At 40.7% G+C, this 22808-nt stretch overlaps 2 protein-coding genes and 1 long non-coding RNA gene across 3 annotated transcripts in view; 2 read left to right on the top strand and 1 right to left on the bottom strand.

The window, feature by feature from the left end:
- The window catches only part of LOC309510013 (uncharacterized protein), a gene marked incomplete at its 3' end in the record, with an annotated part of 1894646 nt that overhangs the window by 1072207 nt on the left and 799631 nt on the right, over window positions 1–22808 (top strand). The window lies entirely within an intron of this gene.
- Window positions 1642–3982, top strand: LOC309510038. Its single transcript, XR_014210155.1, has 3 exons — window positions 1642–2797; window positions 3051–3174; window positions 3269–3982. It is a non-coding gene; the product is annotated as an uncharacterized lncRNA (long non-coding RNA).
- Window positions 13943–15886, bottom strand: LOC309510021 (protein adenylyltransferase SelO-like). Its single transcript, XM_082191156.1, has 4 exons — window positions 15626–15886; window positions 15432–15550; window positions 14258–14386; window positions 13943–14170 (listed from the first exon to the last, which is right to left on the bottom strand). The coding sequence occupies exons 1-4, from the start codon at window positions 15807–15809 to the stop codon at window positions 14102–14104; spliced, it is 501 nt and encodes a 166-aa protein (XP_082047282.1). The 5' UTR covers window positions 15810–15886; the 3' UTR covers window positions 13943–14101.

Raw genomic sequence — 22808 nt, 5'->3', positions numbered from 1 at the left:
ACCATAATAATACCAGGCATGTGTGACAGTGAGTATCTGTTGTCTCATTTCACTGGCCAGCTCTGTGTAATTCTCTCTGCAGTGGCTCTGAGCTCCAGTCCAGGGCTGCGTTTCCCAGAAGCATTGTGAAGTTGATCGTGAAGACCATTTGCCACCAATGTCCTCTACGATCAACTTATCTCACAATGCTTTGGGAAACGCAGCCCAGGTTTTTCTCTCAGATACCCAGACATTGGCCTATTGTGAGAGGAGATTTCTTTGTACCGCATATATCCAGAGTCTTTATTGCGCAACCACAAACTCTAAAATACAAATCTGGCAATCCCCATTCCCCAGGTTTAACAGTTTCATTTTCAATACTCTCTACCCAGGCTCTGGGCAGACTTGTCTTAATATTTTCACACATCGAGTCCACTTTTGACATTTCGATTTCATCATCCCACTCCGAAACACAATCATATAAGGCTCTATTAGGTAAGAACCCTCTTACATCATATGCTATATCCTATATCCTTAACTTGTCTCACTCCTGCTTTCATATTTTTTATTTTTTTATTTTTTTTTTATCCTTTATTTTACCAGGTGATGTCCCATTGAGATAGTCAAATCTCTTTTACAAGGGAGCCCTGGGGCAACAATTACACAGGTTACACAGAATCACAAAACAGACAAAAAAACAAAAAAACAAACTGATCTACAGTACATATAAAACAATGTAAAATAACATAAAAGGCTCATTGAAAACATGTGCATTGTTCAATTTTGGATTGTTTAAGTAATTGTTTAAAATGTTCAAGAGGGATAAGAAACGAAAGCTTCAAAACTTTTTGGAGTAAATTCCAACACCAAGGAGCAGCATAACTAAAAGCAGTCTTACCAAATTCAGTTGTTACACGCGGGATATTTAGAGCCAGAATGTCAACGGAGCGGAGATTGTAAAGGTAATGATTCCTGGTCAACAAACTAGTAAGATAGCTGGGTAAATTACCATTAATAGTTTTAAAAATAAAAATGTGCCAATGGAACCATCTACGCAGACCTAAAGAGCTAAAGCCAGTTGCCTCATAAAGACGACAGTGATGAGTGCGTGACTTGGCATTAGTAATGAACCGTAATGCACCATGGTAGACTGTGTCAAGTATATACAGCGTGGTAGAGGCAGCGTGCATATAAATAACATCCCCATAGTCCAAGACTGGTAAGAAAGTGGCACTGATCAATTTCCTCCTAGCTTGGAGAGTAAAACAGGATTTATTTCTAAAATAAAAGCCGAGTTTTACTCTCAGTTTTCTCACTAATTTTTCAATATGAACTTTGAAGGTTAGCTTTTCATCAATCCACAGACCAAGATATTTATAAGATGAAACATTTTCAACACACTTCCCATCTAGTGTGGAAATGGCTAGGGCGGTTGATGCGGGTACAGTGCGAGACTTTGTGAACTGCATCACTTTAGTTTTACCAACGTTTAATACCAGCCTAAGTTCAATGAAGATGGTCTGTAATAAATTAAAAGACTGCTGTAGTGATTGATAAGCTTGAGCTAGAGTGGGGGCGGAACAATATAATACTGTATCGTCTGCATAGAGGTGTATTTTGCCATTATCTGCTACAGAGGCAATTTGTACAAATATACAATTTGTCATAAAACACTCTCTCTTTCATTCTAAAATTTGGATATAAAAATATCGGTTGTTTTAAAACTTGATTTATATTTTCACACTCATACTGTATATTTCTGTATATGACCTCTGCCCACACACTTAGCACTTCCTGATAAAACAGCGGCATTTTGTCATACATCGGCTTTTTCAATCCCATAAAAAGCCCTTCTTCCCCACATCCACTACATTTGTCCAGCACATCCTTCATATAACCTTTCCATCCATACTCCACTTTATCACATAAATACTTTTTCATCGTTTTTACCCTTATGGCCTTCTTTTTAACTTCTAAGTCAATCAATCCTAATCCTCCTTCTTTATAACTTGCAATTAATGTTTCCTTGCTATTTTAACTCCTTTCCCTCCCCACATAAAATCATTTGTTATCTCAGTCATCTCATTAAGAAAGCATGACAAATCATCAAGGGTGTTTCAGGCTATGATTAGGTTAGGGTGGGCTGTGTTTTATGTTTGTCAAGCAATTGGGAAATAAAACGCAAAAAATGCAATAAATGTAATACATGCACAATTAAACCCTGACCCCAACAGAAAAGGGACATACATTCTTTGTATGTTTGAAATAATTCAAAATTATAAAGCAAAAGATTTTTGTGGTTCATTTTAGCAATATTTAGGACTAATCCTAAAGTGTGGCATGAGGGGCACTGGCAATCAAATTGTGATTTTAGTGTGTCATCCACTGTCTCTGCTATGCAACTGCAGCTCAATAACATATGTAATCAAAACAATGTTAATATCGCCAACTGTCCATTTGGAGAAAAATGAATATTAGCAAAGCATGAACTAATACTGAAAACCCTAGTAAGTTGTTACCCAACCCTTTGTTGTTTTGAGAACAAAAAAACATTGATTAAAGATTCAACCCCTGAAAAATGAATGGTTCCACAAATCTGTAGAGAATGACAGGGAAACAATAGCGAAAACAACTAAATGAAGTGTTATTATCTTGGCCTTCTCAGGTGTGTATATCAGGTGTGTGTCATGTTCATATGGTCACTGTGATCTGCTTTCAGCATCCTCAAATTCAAAAAGAATCCCAATACATCAAGTATCTGTGTTGTGATGATGAGTTGACCATGACTCTGTGGGTGACTGGGATACGTATTGCAAAGGTGAGCAGAAACCAGGCCACACACCAAAAACCAAAATAGATAATGATTAATTATTGTATAAATGCAAGACACTAAGTTGAACTTTATGCAGCAAATTAAACTATAAATTATAGTTTACAATGCAAAAACATACTGTAAATTGTAGCTGTATTGTGTTGGGTCCTATTGTGAGCTGTCTACTTTGTCAAAAAAAATTTATAATAATGAAAACCTACCTTATTAATGGTCTTGTTTTGTCATGATTTTGTCATAGTATGGTAAGCAGTTATATGAAAACTACAAAGCCGCTGTGAGGAAAGCAGCCGGCACTGGAAGCTGGGCTAACCGCACTATCCAGGCCTCCTCCAGTGCATCCACACCCTCCCCTACACCTAAAGGTAGAGATAATGAGCTAAATAGATTGTTATAAAATGTATCATATATATCTTTATATAAAAGGATTTTGATGACATTTTTGTGTTTATCTTTCAGCCAAAGCTGCGAATGGACACGCTCCTCAGCTTCCAAAGGACACCAAGGTACCTCTAAATCTATCAGTTGCCTTAGTAATGAAGAACACCATAATATAATACCATAAATAATATAAGTTCATGGACCTTATGTGTGTTATGTAATGTTTTCAGACACTTAACTGCATGTTAATTGCAATTAAACAAAAAATAGTTTAAATTTGACACACTTAAGTACATCTTTTTATAACATTTCATAATTACTTCAGAATGTACTGAAAAGCATTTATAGTAAACTAAAATATACATATATCATTTCTATTGAAACTTGTCATGTTTAAAATATTTAATTACACATTTGTTGTGATGAAGTTGCCAATTACAACTTTTAGAATATATTAACATTAAATGTATTAACGAATAACACACTACAGTTAAAATTATAATCAAATTTATATGTGCTCTAGTAGTTATTATAAATAAAAGTTTAACTGTTAATTTGTCATGATTGCAAAGTACACTTTTTAAAATTGCACTTAACTCTGTTAAGAAACAGTCATGAAAGTGCAGTGTCTTTAAATACACATATAGTGGCCTTTTATTTAATGAATAATATATTATCTGAAAATATATATTTTTCATTAAATATACTTTAAAGATTTAAAGTATACTTCAAGAGCAGTAAAATTAAGCACACTACTTTTCCACAAAGGGTGACGGTTCCTTTAGAGTTGTTTTAATCCCATAAATAATAATATTATTTAATATATATATATATCAGTGTGTGTGTGTCTTACTGATTCCTTACTTTTTTTTCTTTTTTTTTTGTCACAAATGACACCATTTCCTGAGAATGGCCAAATAACTTTATCAAATGAATTAATTATAGTACAATTAGAGAAAAAAACAATCCAGCTAATATTTACCTTTAGAAGAAATGCAATCACATATGAATCCTTTTCTTCATTTCCCAGAAAGCTCAACTTTGCTTTGAACATCTCATGAAATCTACAACAGAAACAGTAAAGTGAGATCAGGAATGACTCAGAGAGGAATACAGTGATCTATATTGTCTAATGACAGGCTCACCTTTGATGGTAGATTTGTGGATACTCTCTCAATATTTGCTGAGATCTGAAGTAAATGAATTGACACGAATCACCCTTATTTATTCCAGACCAATACCAACAGTAAATAAAAGGATCTCTTACTGTGAAAGCTGATCTGAGGTCAGCAGTGGTTTCAGAGCTTCTAGAAGTTTCTGTAGATTGAACAGGCCAACATTAGCCTGAGCTCCTATACTGTACCGGCCCTCGTCATCAGACGTGTTGGGGACAAAATCTATACAGAGGAAACAATGCTGGAGCAATAACACACATTTAACAATAAAAATATTATATGTTATTATTATGGCTGTCTGTTTCACTTTAACTTATTAGAATATAATGAAGTAAAATAAAACAAGTAATGGATTAAAAAAAGTATGCGATTAATCATGCCCCTCAACCCATGTATATTATACTTTAAGTATATACAAAATTTATAGTAGATCTAAAGTAGCTTACTATTCATACAATTTTCCTCCACTTTTGCAGTATTGTATATATATATGTGTGTGTGTGTGTGTGTGTGTGTGTGTGTAATGTCAAAATGACAAAAAGCTTAAAAACTAAATTTATAGGAAGATGATTGCTAATATTATGGAAGTTTAAGTTAGACAAAGAAACATACTTGGGTCATATGATTCCATAAATCCAAATGGGCCATAATCAAAAGTGATAGAAAGCAGACTGAAGTTATCTGTGTTACAGACTCCTGTGTGAAGATGCAGATCATGATGTTGTGCATTTTGTGTATTAAGCTCGATCTATAATGATAAATCTATGTGATAACTAAACAAGTAAAGCAGAGTGAACTAACCATGAGCAAAACCAACCGACATCCAGTGGGCGATTAAATGTGCCGTTTCATTCAGCACTCGAGAGAAAAACCCCTTCACACAACATGAAAACCATTCAAATATAGTGAGACTGATCAGACAATATAAAATAATCTTGTATTACAGCTAAACAGCAGAGAGACACAGATACTCACCACATACTTGTCAGGGTCATTTGTTGCTATAGATTTAAAATGCTCTTTAATTACAAAGTCCAACAATGTCCTGAAAATAAAAGATAAAAAGAAATTAAAAAGCAAATAAGAGTGAGAAAAAAAATATTATCTCCCAAGTAAAAGTTAATATACCGTAGGACATCTAACTCTCCAGTTCTAGTTAATATCTCCAGTGAACCGATACGAAACCAGGACTTGGCCAGACGCAGAACAACCGCTCCTGATAGATACAGAGAACAATCACATAAAGCTGAGGAGGATAAAGAACTTAGTTACTCGATTTTTCCAAATCTGATCGTATTTTACCTCTTTCTTTTATGACACTGCCATTATAAAACGGATCCCTCCAAACAGGTTCCTCACTCACAAACAGACTGACAAACAATAAAGGCAAAAAAATGGAAAAAGTATAAATAAAAATAAAACTAATATTCAACACCAAGCATTTGAATGTGATAAATCGTACTCGGTTACTAACGTAACCTCGGTTCTCTCTAGAGAGGAAACGAGTACTGCGTAAATCTTACGCTAGGGGAAAACCTCTTTTCCACGAGATACTGAAGCCAAAAATTATCCTTAATTTTGAAATAATGTAAAACGCGTTGCGGCAGCATGCAGACACAGGCGAGACGGCTTGTGCGCCTATTGGCTGCCCTGCGGCAACTGCAGCAGCCTATCGATAAGGCCCACTCGTGACGTCAGCTCCAATGGGGGCGCTTCGCGCCCAATACGTCACGTCCCGCCAGAATGGGCGTGGTCTAGGGCTATAAACATAGCTTCGAGAGGCTAGCTCACTGGTTTTTCATCGCCGAAGCGAACCAGAGCGTGTGCAGGCATGGCAAGATACGCAGTACTCGTTTCCTCTCTAGAGAGAACCGAGGTTACGTAAGTAACCGAGTACGTTCTCTTACGAGAGGTACTCTCGTACTGCGTAAATCTTACGCTAGGGGAAACAGTGTAAAACGCCGTGCATGCTAAGATCCAGCACCAAAGTCCCAAGTGCAAGTGCCCGGGCTCATATAGTACATGATCATAAGGGACTCACAGAGAGCCCAGGAAAGAGTGGCTAGAATAGCATCATTCCTGTAATAATATAACATCTTATAAGGAGCAGTTATACTGATGATGTGTCGTACAGTCAGGGCGACCCCCGGCCTGGACTGACGAATATAGTGGGTCTTACACACTGCCCATAGAGCTGCGCGATCCAACAGCGAGCATTTGCTCAAGCAGTTTCAGTATTCTGGCCCGAACACATCAGGGCAGACAGTACCGATTTTAGACCGAAAGCAGCTTAGCCTGCAAGGCGGGAACCTCTAGGTTATAAAACCTTATAAATGTAGACGGGGAGTCCCAGCCTGCCGCCACACAGATATCTTGCAAGGCAATCCCACTAGACCAAGCCCACGACGAGGCCACGCCTCTCGTGGAGTGTGCTCTGACTCCAAATGGGCACTGTAAGCCCTTAGAGGTATAAGCCAGCGCTATAGCATCAACTATCCAACTGGATAGGCTCTGTTTCGACACGGCAAGTCCCTTAGAACGTCCGTAGAGTGAAAACAAAGAGCTGCTCTGTCTGTCTGAAAACAGACGTGCGAGACACATAAGCTCTTAATGCTCTGACTGGGCAAAGGAAGCTTGCGTCTCCTTCCTCGTCAGAGACCGGTAGGGCTGACAGGGAATGACCTGCGCCCTAAACGGTGTGTTGAGGGATTTTGGAACATAACCGTGCTTAGGTTTGAGTATAACTCTTGAGTCATTAGGCCCAAACTCCATACACGTCGCGCTTACTGAGAGCGCGTGTAAGTCCCCTGTGCGCTTCACTGAAGCGAGAGCCAGAAGAAACACTGTCTTGAAAGACAGGTGTTTAAGATCAATCGTCTGTAAAGGCTCGAATGGGTCACCTTTCATGGCTTCCAGCACTGTAGAAAGGTTCCATACAGGGACTGAGGGAGGTCTGGGAGGATTCAGTCTCTTAGCTCCTCTAAGGAAGACGATGACTAAATCGTTCCTTCCTACTGACTGACCCAGCGTTGTTTTTGAGAACGCTGCTATGGCCGCCACATACACTTTGAGCGTGGAAGGGGTCCTGCCCTTGTCCAACAGCTCTTGTAGGAAGGAGAGAACCTCCGTCACCCCACAGTCTAGGGGCGACACGCCACGAGCTGTGCACCAGCTGGAGAACACTGACCATTTCGAGGAATAGAGACGTCGCATAGACGGAGCTCTAGCCTGCGTGATCGTGTTTAACACTCCGCTTGGGGAGGTCAGCAGGTACCCGTTGATGGCCCAAACATGAAGGGACCACAGCTCTGGGCGCGGATGCCAAAACGAGCCCTTGGCCTGAGAGAGGAGGTCCCTCCTCACTGGCACTGGCCATGGGGCAGTGCTTGCTAGCTGCATCAGAACTGGGAACCAGGGTTGGTTTTTCCAGAACGGCGCTACGAGTAGCACTGAGCATCCTTCTCTGATCCGTTCTATCACCTGAGGCAGGAGAGAGACGGGAGGAAAGGCATAGAGCGGGCGGCGGGGCCATACGTGAGCCAGCGCGTCCCTGCTCTTGGAGAAAAATTCCAGACAGTGAGCGTTTTCTTGAGACGCGAACAGGTCTACTTCCGCTCTGCCGAATTTCTTCCACAGCAGCTGGACTGTCTGTGGGTGTAGAGGCCATTCGCCTGTCGGAACATTGTTCCTGGACAGTCTGTTCGGTCCTACGTTCAGGAGCCCTGGCACATGCGCTGCTCTCGGCGAGAGCAGGTTGCGCTGAGCCCACACCAGGAGGCGTTCTGTCAGCCTGTGCAGGTTTCGGGACCTGAGGCCGCCCTGGCGATTTATGTAGGACACCACTGACATGTTGTCCGAGCGGACCAGGACGTGGTGTCCTCGTATTTAGGGACAAAAACGCGTCAGTGCGTTGTCTACTGCCAACATTTCGAGGCAGTTTATGTGTAGAAGCTTCTCCCGTTCTGACCATTGGCCGAAGAACGGTCTGCCCTTGAGCAGTGCTCCCCATCCCAAGGTGGAGGCGTCCGTAGACACTACCTTCACACTCGAGGAAGTCCCCAGGCTAACACCTGATTGGTACAAGTCGTTTGCTTTCCAAGGTTTCAGAGCTGCGATGCATTTCTGATTGACCTTGAGACGAAGCAGACCGGAAGCCCACGCTCGGCGCGGTACTCGCGCTTTCAGCCAGAACTGTAGCGGGCGCATGCGAAGCAAGCCCAGCTGAAGTACTGATGATGCTGAGGCCATGAGACCTAGCATCCTCTGAAATTTCTTGAGCGGGATAGATGCGACGCAGCGGAAAGAGCTCGCTGCGCGCTGAATGTCTAGTACGCGCTCTGGTGACAGTCGCGCTATCATAGACAGCGAGTCCAGTTCTGTGCCCAGAAAAGATATGATCTGTCTGGGAGACAGAGAACTCTTCGCCCAATTGACCCAGATTCTCGAGGTGATCGAGCAAAATGGTCCTGTGCTCTATGAGCACCGAGTGAGATTGAGCTAGAATCAGCCAATCGTCCAAGTAGTTCAATACTCGCATGCCCTGTAGTCTGAGGGGTGCGAGCGGCTAGAGACAAGCCGAACGGTAGGGCTGAGCACTGATATGCCTGGCCCTCGAAGGCGAATCTCAAACGTCGCCTGTGACGTGACGCTATTTGTATTTGAAAATATGCGTCTTTCAGATCTATTGACACAAACCAATCTCCTCGACGAATCTGCGTGAGGGTTTTTCTGGTCGTGAGCATTCTGAACTGTTGCTTCGCAAGCACTCTGTTCAGTTGCCTTAGATCTAGTATGGGTCTGAGACCCCCGTCTTTTTTCAGTACCAGGAAGTATCTGCTGTATAGCCCTCCTTCACTCTGAGCTTGAGATAAAGGCTCTATGGTCCCTTTGCTCAACAGTTTCAAAATTTCGGCTCGAAGTAGGTGGTGCTACTTCTGTTTTTACCGTAGCTTCGACGCGCGTCACATAGCGGCGAGGGCGTCGGCGAAACTGTAGCGAATAGCCTCTTTCTATAATGTCTAGCACTCACTTCAAAACCCCCGGGTAGCCTTGCCCATGCATCTGCACGAATGGCTAGGGGCTGAATGCGGAGCGCGCTCTGGTCGCTCAGCGACAGAGGGGCTTCGGTGTGCTGTAACATAAGCGTCGCGCTTCGAGGCAGGGGGCGCGCTGATAACAGCGGGCAGATTGCCCGCGCTCGACTCCTATGCGGTGGTCAACCGAGAGGGGAGGGCTGGGCGAGTCCCGTAGGACCTGTCATGTCTATGTGTGAATGTGGGCGCGGGATAGCGGGCACATTTACAACACTGAGAGCATTGTCCGCCTGAGCAGAGCGAATGCACGTTGGTTTTGTTTTTACAGAAACCTTGAGATATGCGGAACGTAGTGTTTGTGGGCACTGGGCAGTGGGCACATTTACCACGTTTAATGCGCAATCGACCTGGGTCGATTTCATGTGCGTGAGCCCTGTGTGACGGGCTGTGTTTGTGTGTAGGAATGAGCACTGGGCAGTGGGCATTTCGTCTACATTCGTAACACCATCGGCCGTGGCCGGGACACCAGAAAATACACTCTTATGGGATTTATCTGGGTAGCCGTAAAAGCGGCGTTTGTGTGCAGGCAAGCGTGCTGCTTCGCCGACTTGTTTACTGCAGAATACACTGGAACAGTCGCATTTACTGGAACTGAACGAGCGAGAAGTTGCCATAGAAACAGAGAGCGTCAACATGCTGGCGTTTGTTTGCAGGCGTGCGTGTATTACAGCAGGCTTGTTCACTGCAATATTGACATTTCCAGTCGTCTGAACTTCAGAGGCGGAAACCATAGAAACAGAGTTTGGGTGCAGGCGAGCGGGTTGTACCACGCGCTCGTTGGCTGCAAAATACACATCTGCAGTCGCCTTTTCAGGGAACTGCCAGAGCGAGAATTGACGGCAAAAATGTGTTTTGCCGGTAGACCCGGGATTCGATCGCGGGTCTCTCGCGCGAAAATCTGATGATCTACCACTGGACCACAGAGGAAGACACATAGACATTCAGTAGCGCGAGTATTATTAAAGAGCGTCAACATGCTGGCGTTTGTTTGCAGGCGTGCGTGCAAAACAACAGGCTCGCTCACTGCAATATTGACATTTCCAGTCACCTGAACTTAAGAGGGGAATGAGAAATGTGTCAGGAGTGGAGGTCGGCCCGGCCGCAGCGGGGCTAAAAACACCCTTTTCTCCTTTCGCCAGTGACGCACGGGAACCATAGAAACGGTGTTTGGGTGCAGGCGAGCGGGTTGTACAGCGCGCTCGTTGGCTGCAAAATGCACATCTGCAGTCGCCTTTCAGGGAACTGACAGAGCGAAGCATTGGCGGCATAATATATCTGCCGTTAGACCGGGATTCGAACCCCGGTCTCTCGTGCGAAAAACCTAAGATTCCACCACTGAGCCACAGGGGGGAACACAAAGGTGTGTAGATGCATGAGCATATAAGAGAGCGTCAACATGTTTTCTTCGGCGTTTGCTTGCAAGCGTGCGTGTTACAACAGGCTCGTTTGCTGCAATATTGATATTTCCAGTCGCCTAATCAGGGAACTGAGTTCTCTTTTCGCCGGTGAGTGACGCGTGAATGGGGCGCAAGGGCAGGGTAGCTTTCTTGTAACGTAAAGAAAAACTAACCCCGATCGTCCGCTTCCAGCCTCCCTTGTGAACGGCGCAGTTTGCGCGGCTCGAACAGAGGGAGAGAGAAAGCTAGCCCCGTGACCGTCCGCTCCTGACATCCCCTGTGAACGGCGCGGTTTGCGCGGCTCGAACAGAGGGAGAGCAGGTATCGTCCCCCAAGCAGGCAAGGCAAGCGGGCGCACCGGCGAGCTTTGCGGGTTGGGGGGGGCGGAGGAGCAGTCTCGGAGAAGGATGCCAGGTGAGTCCTCAGAGTCACCATAGGCAGTAACTGGCTCGCAGTGAGGGCGGTCGCCGTCAGCGAGCGCGAGCGCGAGCGCGAGAGCTGCGTGATCCTCAGGAAAGGGGCGTCTTGAAAAAGACGCCCGGCTCTTTTAGTGCAATGAGAGTGTGTGTCGCGGCGGCGAGCACACACACATACACAAAACACAGTAGCAGAGAAAGGATATAACGCCGGATAGCGCAGCAGGAAGGCGACTGAAGGCGGCGCGGCCAGCGGCTTCAGAGTGTCGACTCGTCCCGCTGAAAGGCTTCTTCAAACGGCGCGGCTTCTCTCCGGATCCAGCGATGCGAGAGCTTCGCTGAAGAGATGAAAAATCAGTGAGCTAGCCTCTCGAAGCTATGTTTATAGCCCTAGACCACGCCCATTCTGGCGGGACGTGACGTATTGGGCGCGAAGCGCCCCCATTGGAGCTGACGTCACGAGTGGGCCTTATCGATAGGCTGCTGCAGTTGCCGCAGGGCAGCCAATAGGCGCACAAGCCATCTCGCCTGTGTCTGCATGCTGCCGCAACGCGTTTTACATTATTTCAAAATTAAGGATAATTTTTGGCTTCAGTATCTCGTGGAAAAGAGGTTTTCCCCTAGCGTAAGATTTACGCAGTACGAGAGTACCTCTCGTAAGAGAACCATATATTACTCTTCTTGTGCATGTCCATTCATATATATTGTGCATTTATATGTGTGTGTGTGTGTGTGTGTGTGTGTGTGTGTGTGTGTGTGTGTGTGTGTGTACCTGAGGGCTCTGCTGGTAGGAACTCCCAGAAAGTGCATGGCTTCACTGCACAGGAACTAGGGCTGTGACGGTGGCAGTTTTTTACCACCGCGGTAGTAATGGACCCAAATACCGGCGGTGTTGCGGTTGTTGGGTGGGGGGTGTTTTGAAATAAATAAATTAAACAAAAACAAAGAAACAACAAACTAAAGCCTGTAAAGCATTGAAATAAATATCAGTAAATACTGGTAACTTACATAATATAATAAAGTTGAATCTATTTAAAAAAAAAAAAAATTAAGAAAAAATTTCGGTTAATATTTCCACACAAAGGCGCGTGATATAGCCTACCGCTCTGCGCATTGAGAGGGATGTGGGACACAAGCAGGAAAGAGACCATCGATCTTTTCGAGACCATCATGTTTTCTACTTGTAAAAGGTATGAAGAGCGAATTTTATCTTCTACAAGGGCAAGGCATTTAGGCTGTTTGCGCGCTGCCAGAGAAAGCCAAACTAAAATCACCCGCGGTTGTGAAACGCGCTTTACAAAATGAACTTGACGCTTCTTACCAATTATCATGTCTAACAAGCACAAACTGTGTTAAAAAGAATTTGACTTATAAGTAAAAATGTAGGCTATCTGTCCTACAGCGTTTTTTCTACTTTAACACAGTAAAGAATACGAAAATAATCGACCTAAAAGCGAACAAAGGAAGAAACGTTTATAACGCGTCTTTGGGTGAGACGCGAGTGAAGATATGGGAAAAGAAAAAAGAGATTCATTCCATGCAGGGATGAGTCACGATTTTTGAATATTCGATTAGTTGATTTAATTATATAATATCTAATGTTCTAATGTCTGTTGTGCGATCATTCTCTAAAATAAAATCTCCATGTTCTGGTGCTGATGCAGTGGTGATGCGTAACCGGAGGGTGACGCTGCCAATAAAAGAACTGGCAAAAGTAATGATTATGAACGTGTCAAAGATAGCAAGGAGACATTTGAATTGTTTATTAATAAAGTGGTTTTTTTTGTGTGTGTCAGTGTCGGGCTGCAAAGATGAAGTTGACGATGCTCACTCTTTGCAGTGAACGCGCCTAGAGAGAAATGCACACTTCATACGGAATACACAAGCATATGCTAGTCGGTTTATTTTCGTTTTGAATTGTTTTGTTTAAAAGTATATAATTCAAGCTTTCTATAAGAATAACTAATGGAATATTTTTAAATTCGCTAATAATCGGGTGACCAGATCGCAAACCAGAATTCAAAGCCGACAAAGCTTATGTTTATGGGCTCACGTAGGCTACACCTCTCTCATTCGTCATGAATTTAAACTTTTCCATGGCTGCGATATTACATTTAATTGCTAACCTATTATTTATTTTGTAAACAAAGCTTTGTGTGTCATAATATTAATGTTAAACAGCATTCATATACAAAATTTTTTTTAGGCGAACTACCGCCGGTACTACTCAGCCACCGCGGTGGTGCGGTTGTCAAGTTTACCGGCACAGCCCTAACAGGAACTCCCTCACAGAGGAGCGAATCACAGCCCGTCCATCACCAGACCTGCACACAAAACATCATGTACAGTAAACAGCATAACCATTACACTCCTGCCAGACAGAGAATCACACACTATGAGTCATAATGTAAGATCATTTACAACTAAATATATCTCAGAATTACTTAAAAAGCATATCAAAAATATTGAGCAGCAGAAACTGATATTCACCTTGAGTACGGTGTCTTTCCTGAGCCTTTCAATTGGACTTCCCATCTTTCACCCTTTCTGGATAAAAGAGAGATTGTATACCGCTCTAACGGTTAACACTTGTCAGTTCTAAACTGAGAGATGTCATTGTTCAGACGCATGTTTAAGCATTAAGTGAGAATTAGAATTTAAAAATGCCAGAATCATCTATTTGCTGAAAAACCAGTAAGTATAGATCAAACATTCCATTCTTTAATCTTAAACAACATTATGGGAAAGTTGACATGCATTACAACAGAAAAGTCACATCTGACAATAACAACTGATGATTTGTGTTGAACGCTGATGGAAAAGGATGATTTTACCTGTTTGTGTATTCACCCAACAAATGTGCTCTTCCATCCCCCAGCTGTCCGGCCCAATAACCAAACTATAATAATAATAACACATGGTTGACATGTTTGCTCTGGTTGTCTTACGCCATCGCTGTCGGGTTTGAAGTGACGGTCAGTTTTACCTGATGGCCCCCGTATCTGTGTGCCAGTGGAACAGAGCCAGGAAACAGTTTCCCACCACTGACACAACGGACAAACTCTTCATTCTGAATCACAGACTCATTCAGATCCAAAATATTCCTCAACACATCCTGAAATACACAAAAGAGCCTGAATATATGCAGAAACAACATTTACACAAAAGTACTGTGGTGGTACCATGGTCCAGTTTGGTTTTAAAGCAGTTTTCTCAGACTGTGATCCTCAGACCACTGGTGGTTCTGTAAAGAGTCCAAGTGGCCCACGAGTTCATTAGCTGATTAAAAGCTTTATGACTGAATCAATTTATAAAAGTATAACTGACAAAAACAAACAAAAAACACTAAATGAACTGAATTAATTAACTCAATACAATAAATGAACTGTTTGTGACTAAATACATTTATGATAAAGTGTTTCTATTGGTATGTAAGTGTTTGGTCCAATTTTTAAGCTAGCATTATATAATAGCTATATATATAATAGAGTATAATAGCTAAAAATAATTTGCCCACAACCTAAAGTAGACATTTATTTGAGGAGTTGGGTGGTTCAAATTTTTTTTTTTTTTTAGTGATCTGCTTCACCCTTGTAAAAAATAAGTGTTAAAAATAAAAATGGAAAACTATGTTTCTTTTAAAAAACAGTTATTGCAGATAATACAAAATTAATGAAATAAAAAGCCACTTAACGAGTATACTTTCATGACCGTTTCTTAACAAACTATAATAAATGTTCATTTAATTTCAGTTAACATGATGCAATTAAGTGTCCGAAACATTATATTCAGTTTGCACCAAAGTATATTCTTTTAAAGTAGCCTATATTATTTTCATATAATTTCTCTTTTTAAAAGTATGATGAAGTGTACTTCTTTGTAACAACAGCCTGAATAAGTTCAAAATTATGCTGACGACGACAATGTTATTGGTGGTGATGATGATGATTAATTTATTACTATTTTAAAATGTGGACAAGAAAAATGATAAAGAATGGGTGGGTGTGACCAAACTTTTGACTGGTGGTTAGATGGCACTAGCTCTATTGTATTTTTCTGTTTCATAAATTATACACAGTTACTGCAACAATATCCCCAGGTTTGACTGCAGTGAAGCACAAGTTCTCTGTAAATGATGATGAGTGGATGGGTTTATTGACCTGTGACACAGCAGCCAGTGTCAGGGGCTCTTTCAGAGGAGAGGGCTGAGACTCTGAAAACACACTTCTCTTCACAGTACGAATAACATTACCATCAACCTCATCAAGAGGCAGAGCATCTGTAAAACACACAGAAGTTATTAAAACATATCAACGTGTAAAATAGCATGTTGGCACTCATATCTGTATCTTACCTAGTAGTTTATGTGATAATGCCAGTAGTATTTCTCCACAGTGTTTCACATTGCTATAAAAGTGACTCTTATCGAACTCTCTTTCATTACAACTTTCATTCTCACAGAATTCTTGTTCGTCCCTAAATGTAGCGATGGCGACGGCCGATAAAAATAAAAATAACGTGAAACCATGTTTTGTCATTACATCAAACTCACAGGCATATTTTTTTAACTATATATGTCCTGTACTTCCTTACATCACGTAACTAGAGGAAAACATCAGAACTGTCACACAAACAATCCTTCAATGTTCCACCAGAGGGCGCTCATCGGCTCAAAATCCCGAATGCTCCATTTATGCAATATTCGGGACTTTTTTGTCTTTTTGGAAATGTATGCGCGTTATAAACCATAACCGATTAAATCTATTAATTGTATGGGTTTAGAAGCTGTCGTACTTTCTCACTATAATGATTAAATAAGCGTCTCTAGCCAATGATCAGAGACAACTGTGATTGGTCAACCTCCAATCTGTACTGTAACAAGTAACAAGTAACAGGTACCATGTGTATGGAAGCTTATGGGTAGCAATATTCAATTTGAAATGCAATATGTAAAATGGCAATGCATTTCTGTATTTAAATTTAAATTTCCCCATACATTTGTGCAACGTTTGGTGCAAAATGAAAATGAAAATTCAATTATATAATTTACATTTGCCATTTCATACAATAGTTTTAATATGTAAATTGAATACATATTTTAACACTTTATAAGTTGCAAAATTTAAATAAAAATGTATTACAGAAATGATTAGATATGTTTAACATGTTCATGCAAAAACTGTGGCAAAATTGTAATTTAAATAAAAAAATTTCTTCATTGCATTTACACTCACATTTAAGACACTTGCGATTTCCAAGCGCCACCTACTGACAGAAAGTGAATTTGCGTTTTCATTCAGTCCGTCTGCTGTTTTTGTTTTGTGCAGGTGTCTTCTAGCATAATTTCACAAAACAAAAGTCAGACCATTTTGTTTTTGCTTTAAATCTTGAAATTATACAATCTAATTTAAATAAAAAATAAATTATCATGCTACATGTGTGTAGCCTCTTTGTTTGCATCATGATTACATTTCAAATGGCTGGCAACAGATGTTATAGAGCAAATAAACAACAAATAAATTTGCTTAAAGGAAAAAATCGGCTATCGGAATTGGCCAATTTGCTTGAAAAAAATTGTTATCAGCAATAGAAAATCATAATCGGGCCACCCTAATAATAATTAAAAAAAGAAATAAAACATTATTAACAGTCTTTTCACTGTTTTCACAGTTTTATTTTTCTAGTTTTATTAATTTGTAGTTTGTATGGTTAATATTAATGTAGGCTTATTGTCAGCGCACTAAGGTTTAAAAAAGGTAATTGGTATTATCAATGCTTATTGAGTCAATGTTTATTTTCTGTCACCCTCCAGAATGTCTGTTGCAAGCCAACCGTACAGCCGACCTGCTTTCACCCGGCTCATCTGAGTGGACAACCGCACAAACCGCCGCACAAAAACATGAAGTGTCCACAGATAAAGTTAAGATTGGGTCTTTCTAAACGACCACCATCAGTGCCCTCACTAATGTTGAGAGAACCTTTATGGCTCCAGTGGACGGTGACACCCAACTGTTTGAAACGGGTGTGGTTCATATTATTAAAAATTACATATTGTCCATGAAATTTGCGTGTACTTTTCTTGGTCCTGCATCCAAAAAATGCAAAACTGCTCCCTTTGAGTTGCCAGAGGAGGTAGAAAGCAGAAATGGCAAAAACAGTATATATCTCCCTGAAAGGACAAATTGAAAAAGTGAGTAAATTCATCTATCTATCCTCTCAAAAATAGTATAAATTTAAGATAATCTCAGTCATAATTTTTATAGCTTTTGCATGAATAAGTGAAAGGTGACTACGGCTTTTAATACATACAGGTTGAATTATGATAATGTTTTGTGTAAAGACACATTTTATTCAGATTCACAGCCAATGTTGCACCCACTCCCTACTGCTCCAACACTCAACAATGGGCAAGCAATTCAAAGCTGCACACTACAGCCGTAACAACACATTTAAGCGTAACAACACACTTAAGCTTAACATACACCAACAAGAGCAACACTCCAAGTCTGGTAACACAACAGTCTCAGGCCACATTTACACATAGCCGGGTATTTAGAGAAACGAATATTTCTCCCCCTCCGTTTTCAAAAATAACATCGTGCACGCAATATCGTTTTCAAAAAAAGTTGTCGTTTACATCAACCCGCATAAATACAAAGGGGCGGCAGTGTAAGGAGAAGGATAAAGCCATGCAAGCCAATCAGAATCCTCAAAATCGACAACGACGAATGGCACGAGCGACTTCCTGTTCCTTTCAAAACAATAGACATGGCGCGAGGTTCGTTCGTGTGGACAGACAGCGAAGCAAATGCAAACAGGCCAAAAGCGTTTTCACAAAAGTAAAAATGAGTACCACTTTAACAGCATCCATGATCAAATAGTAGCCAAACAAACTCATAGACAGTATGGAACAAACTCTGAACATAGGGCGCTCACATGACGTAAGCATTTTCTGGCGCATAATGTGACGTTTGAGAACCTAAAACCCCGTTTCTCCCAGTTGACACGGCAACACATAACCGGCGTTTTCAGAAATCTCCACTTTGGCCGGAGTTTTTAGAAATAATCGTTCTCTGGGATAAAAACTGCGTTTTCGTGTAAATGACAGGCCAAAACGCAGGGAAATATCTGCGTTTTCCCATCGTGTAAACGGGGCCTCAGGCTCTTGGGAGAAGAAACCTCTCCCAGTCCCAGTCCCAGTCCCAGTCCCAGTCCCAGTCCCAGTCCCAGTCCCAGTCTCTCTCTCTCTCTCTCTCCCCCCCGGCTCTGCTTAAATACTGGATCCTCTTGCCATTGATGAGGAACAGCTGGTAGGTCCCATCACCTAGATTAGGACAGGGAGGAGCACAAGAAATTGGACAAAAAAAAACAAAAAAAAAACCTTTTAATATATGTCCAAATAGAAACTGTTATTTAAAATGGTAATAATATATCACAATACTGTAGTTTATAGCCTAGGCTACTATATTTTAATCAAATAAATGCAGGCTGGGGGAGCAGCGCAAGAGACTTATTTCAAAAACATTAAAAAAATCCACCTGACACACACACACAAGTTTCAAGTTTTGAAAAATACAACAACAAACAGTAATATTGTAAAGTATAATAACAATTGAATTTATAATTAGCCTATATAGGATTATGTAATGGTTCACAAAATTCACGGTTCAATCACTGTCTGTTGTTGCATTGAGACTCTGGTAGGGCTTTATTTTGAAATTCTCGTCAGCAAAATAGAGGGAAAACAAACAATATTGACAATATTGTTTATAAAATGTTACTCACCATGTTCATTTATGGTAAATCTGACTGTTCCGTTGCGTTCGCACCACATACTTGATAATCGTGCTGTAAACATTGCCTACGCCAATAGCAGGCGCTTATAATCGTGACGTGCGCCAATGGCAGCTGCAAAGGAGAAGCAATATGGGAAATACCGACTGTTTTAAGGAATAAACGCAGAATTTTTGGTTCTTGTCGTGTTTAACACAATCTACACTCGATCGCGCGAGGATATCCATCGTGAAAAATCGCAGCTTGAATTTTTTTTTTAGTTACCATCGAAGTGAAAGACAGGTCCTTTCTGTGGTATAAATACAACGTACAACAAAACTACAACTCCCAGCAGGCCGTTGGGTCCATTGGCTGCGCGCGCACACACACTCAATAAATCAATCAATGACACTTACCCATTAGAAAACGCAAATGCATACGTCCTGGGACGGTAACACCAGTCAAATTAAATCATTCAAGGAAAATACATCTTTGCAGTGCATACACAGAAGTGCCAATAATATATTTTCACTGCATTTACAATTGCAGAAATAAAGCTATGAGATCGTTATTACAATTAGAAATCAGAAAAAAAAAAAAAAAGTTTTTTTTTATTTTTTTATATATGTCCAAATAGAAACTGTTATTTAAAATGGTAATAATACATCACAATACTGTAGTTTATAGCCTAGGCTACTATATTTTAATCAAATAAATGCAGGCTGGGGGAGCAGTGCAAGAGACTTATTTCAAAAACATTAAAAAAATCCACCTGACACACACACACACACACACACACAAGTTTCAAGTTTTGAAAAATACAACAACAAACAGTACTTTTGAACGGTACAGTTGGTTTCATTACAACATTTACACTACATTTATTCATTTAACATAACCTTTATTGACTTAGAAAATGAAGAAAATGACAGGCTAATTAATATGTTATATGAATTTGTGTTTCAATATGTGGCATCGTCAGGTTTTCATACCTCAAATTAAAACCCAGTGATGTCTAATGGTAACAAAATAAAAACGAAACTAAGATTATGCCCTGTATCATGAAGAAAACATAGGTTTATTTTGTGTTACATGACACCTATTGGTGTTGCCTATATGAACAGTGCTAATTCAGGTTAAGAATACACTGTGACAGAGGCAAAACAATTTATTAAAATAATAATAACAACAATAACAATAATGATTATGACGACGCATGCAAAACAGAGAGAAAAGACTCAATTCTATTCGAATAATTACACAATACCACTGTTACGTTCCCAATTCATTTTCTAGGGGCAAAAGGGAAAGTAGCTTTAAAGCAAAAATGAACAGCGACAAAGAAAAGTTAACCTATCTGAGTCCCAGCACACAATACACAAAGTAAGATTTCCAATACATTTATTTACAATAAGTGATAAATACAGTGCAAAAAGAATCCTAAACAAACAGCTCCAAAAGAAAAAGAAATGAAGCCTGTTCTTCAGGAGCAGGTAAAGCCAAAACAAACAAAAGATCTCACTACCCGGTAGAAGGAACACCTAATTGACCTACAACAATCAACACAAATAAACAACAGAACTCTTACCTTACTTCCTAACTAACAAAAAACAGGAGAAAATGAGAAAAGAAAAATGGCACCCACTCCCTACTGCTCCAACACTCAACAATGGGCAAGCAATTCAAAGCTGCACACTACAGCCGTAACAACACATTTAAGCGTAACAACACACTTAAGCTTAACATACACCAACAAGAGCAACACTCCAAGTCTGGTAACACAACAGTCTCAGGCCACATTTACACATAGCCGGGTATTTAGAGAAACGAATATTTCTCCCCCTCCGTTTTCAAAAATAACATCGTGCACGCAATATCGTTTTCAAAAAAAGTTGTCGTTTACATCAACCCGCATAAATACAAAGGGGCGGCAGTGTAAGGAGAAGGATAAAGCCATGCAAGCCAATCAGAATCCTCAAAATCGACAACGACGAATAGCACGAGCGACTTCCTGTTCCTTTCAAAACAATAGACATGGCGCGAGGTTCGTTCATGTGGACAGACAGCGAAGCAAATGCAAACAGGCCAAAAGCGTTTTCACAAAAGTAAAAATGAGTACCACTTTAACAGCATCCATGATCAAATAGTAGCCAAACAAACTCATAGACAGTATGGAACAAACTCTGAACATAGGGCGCTCACATGACGTAAGCATTTTCTGGCGCATAATGTGACGTTTGAGAACCTAAAACCCCGTTTCTCCCAGTTGACACGGCAACACATAACCGGCGTTTTCAGAAATCTCCACTTTGGCCGGAGTTTTTAGAAATAATCGTTCTCTGGGATAAAAACTGCGTTTTCGTGTAAATGACAGGCCAAAACGCAGGGAAATATCTGCGTTTTCCCATCGTGTAAACGGGGCCTCAGGCTCTTGGGAGAAGAAACCTCTCCCAGTCCCAGTCCCAGTCCCAGTCCCAGTCCCAGTCCCAGTCCCAGTCCCAGTCCCAGTCCCAGTCCCAGTCTCTCTCTCTCTCTCTCTCCCCCCCGGCTCTGCTTAAATACTGGATCCTCTTGCCATTGATGAGGAACAGCTGGTAGGTCCCATCACCTAGATTAGGACAGGGAGGAGCACAAGAAATTGGACAAAAAAAAAACAAACAAAAAAACCTTTTAATATATGTCCAAATAGAAACTGTTATTTAAAATGGTAATAATATATCACAATACTGTAGTTTATAGCCTAGGCTACTATATTTTAATCAAATAAATGCAGGCTGGGGGAGCAGCGCAAGAGACTTATTTCAAAAACATTTAAAAAATCCACCTGACACACACACACAAGTTTCAAGTTTTGAAAAATACAACAACAAACAGTAATATTGTAAAGTATAATAACAATTGAATTTATAATTAGCCTATATAGGATTATGTAATGGTTCACAAAATTCACGGTTCAATCACTGTCTGTTGTTGCATTGAGACTCTGGTAGGGCTTTATTTTGAAATTCTCGTCAGCAAAATAGAGGGAAAACAAACAATATTGACAATATTGTTTATAAAATGTTACTCACCATGTTCATTTATGGTAAATCTGACTGTTCCGTTGCGTTCGCACCACATACTTGATAATCGTGCTGTAAACATTGCCTACGCCAATAGCAGGCGCTTATAATCGTGACGTGCGCCAATGGCAGCTGCAAAGGAGAAGCAATATGGGAAATACCGACTGTTTTAAGGAATAAACGCAGAATTTTTGGTTCTTGTCGTGTTTAACACAATCTACACTCGATCGCGCGAGGATATCCATCGTGAAAAATCGCAGCTTGAATTTTTTTTTAGTTACCATCGAAGTGAAAGACAGGTCCTTTCTGTGGTATAAGTACAACGTACAACAAAACTACAACTCCCAGCAGGCCGTTGGGTCCATTGGCTGCGCGCGCACACACACTCAATAAATCAATCAATGACACTTACCCATTAGAAAACGCAAATGCATACGTCCTGGGACGGTAACACCAGTCAAATTAAATCATTCAAGGAAAATACATCTTTGAAGTGCCAATAATATATTTTCACTGCATTTACAATTGCAGAAATAAAGCTATGAGATCGTTATTACAATTAGAAATCAGAAAAAAAAAAAGAAAATTTTTTTTTAAATTTTTTTTTAAAATATATGTCCAAATAGAAACTGTTATTTAAAATGGTAATAATACATCACAATACTGTAGTTTATAGCCTAGGCTACTATATTTTAATCAAAT

This window comes from Leuciscus leuciscus (assembly GCF_965113295.1).
Source record: "Leuciscus leuciscus genome assembly, contig: SUPER_11_unloc_1, whole genome shotgun sequence".
Taxonomy (NCBI): domain Eukaryota; kingdom Metazoa; phylum Chordata; class Actinopteri; order Cypriniformes; family Leuciscidae; genus Leuciscus; species Leuciscus leuciscus.
Note: the sequence above shows the minus strand (reverse complement) of the source record. Positions and strands in the feature narration are given on the sequence as shown.

Coding starts and splice junctions, on each gene's coding strand:
- LOC309510021 (XM_082191156.1), bottom strand. CDS start 15,809: ATGACAAAACATGGTTTCACGTTATTTTTATTTTTATCGGCCGTCGCC. Junction 15,551..15,625: donor ATTATCACATAAACTACTAG/GTAAGATACAGA, acceptor TGTGTTTTACAG/ATGCTCTGCCTCTTGATGAG. Junction 14,387..15,431: donor CACTGGCTGCTGTGTCACAG/GTCAATAAACCC, acceptor TGTGTATTTCAG/GATGTGTTGAGGAATATTTT.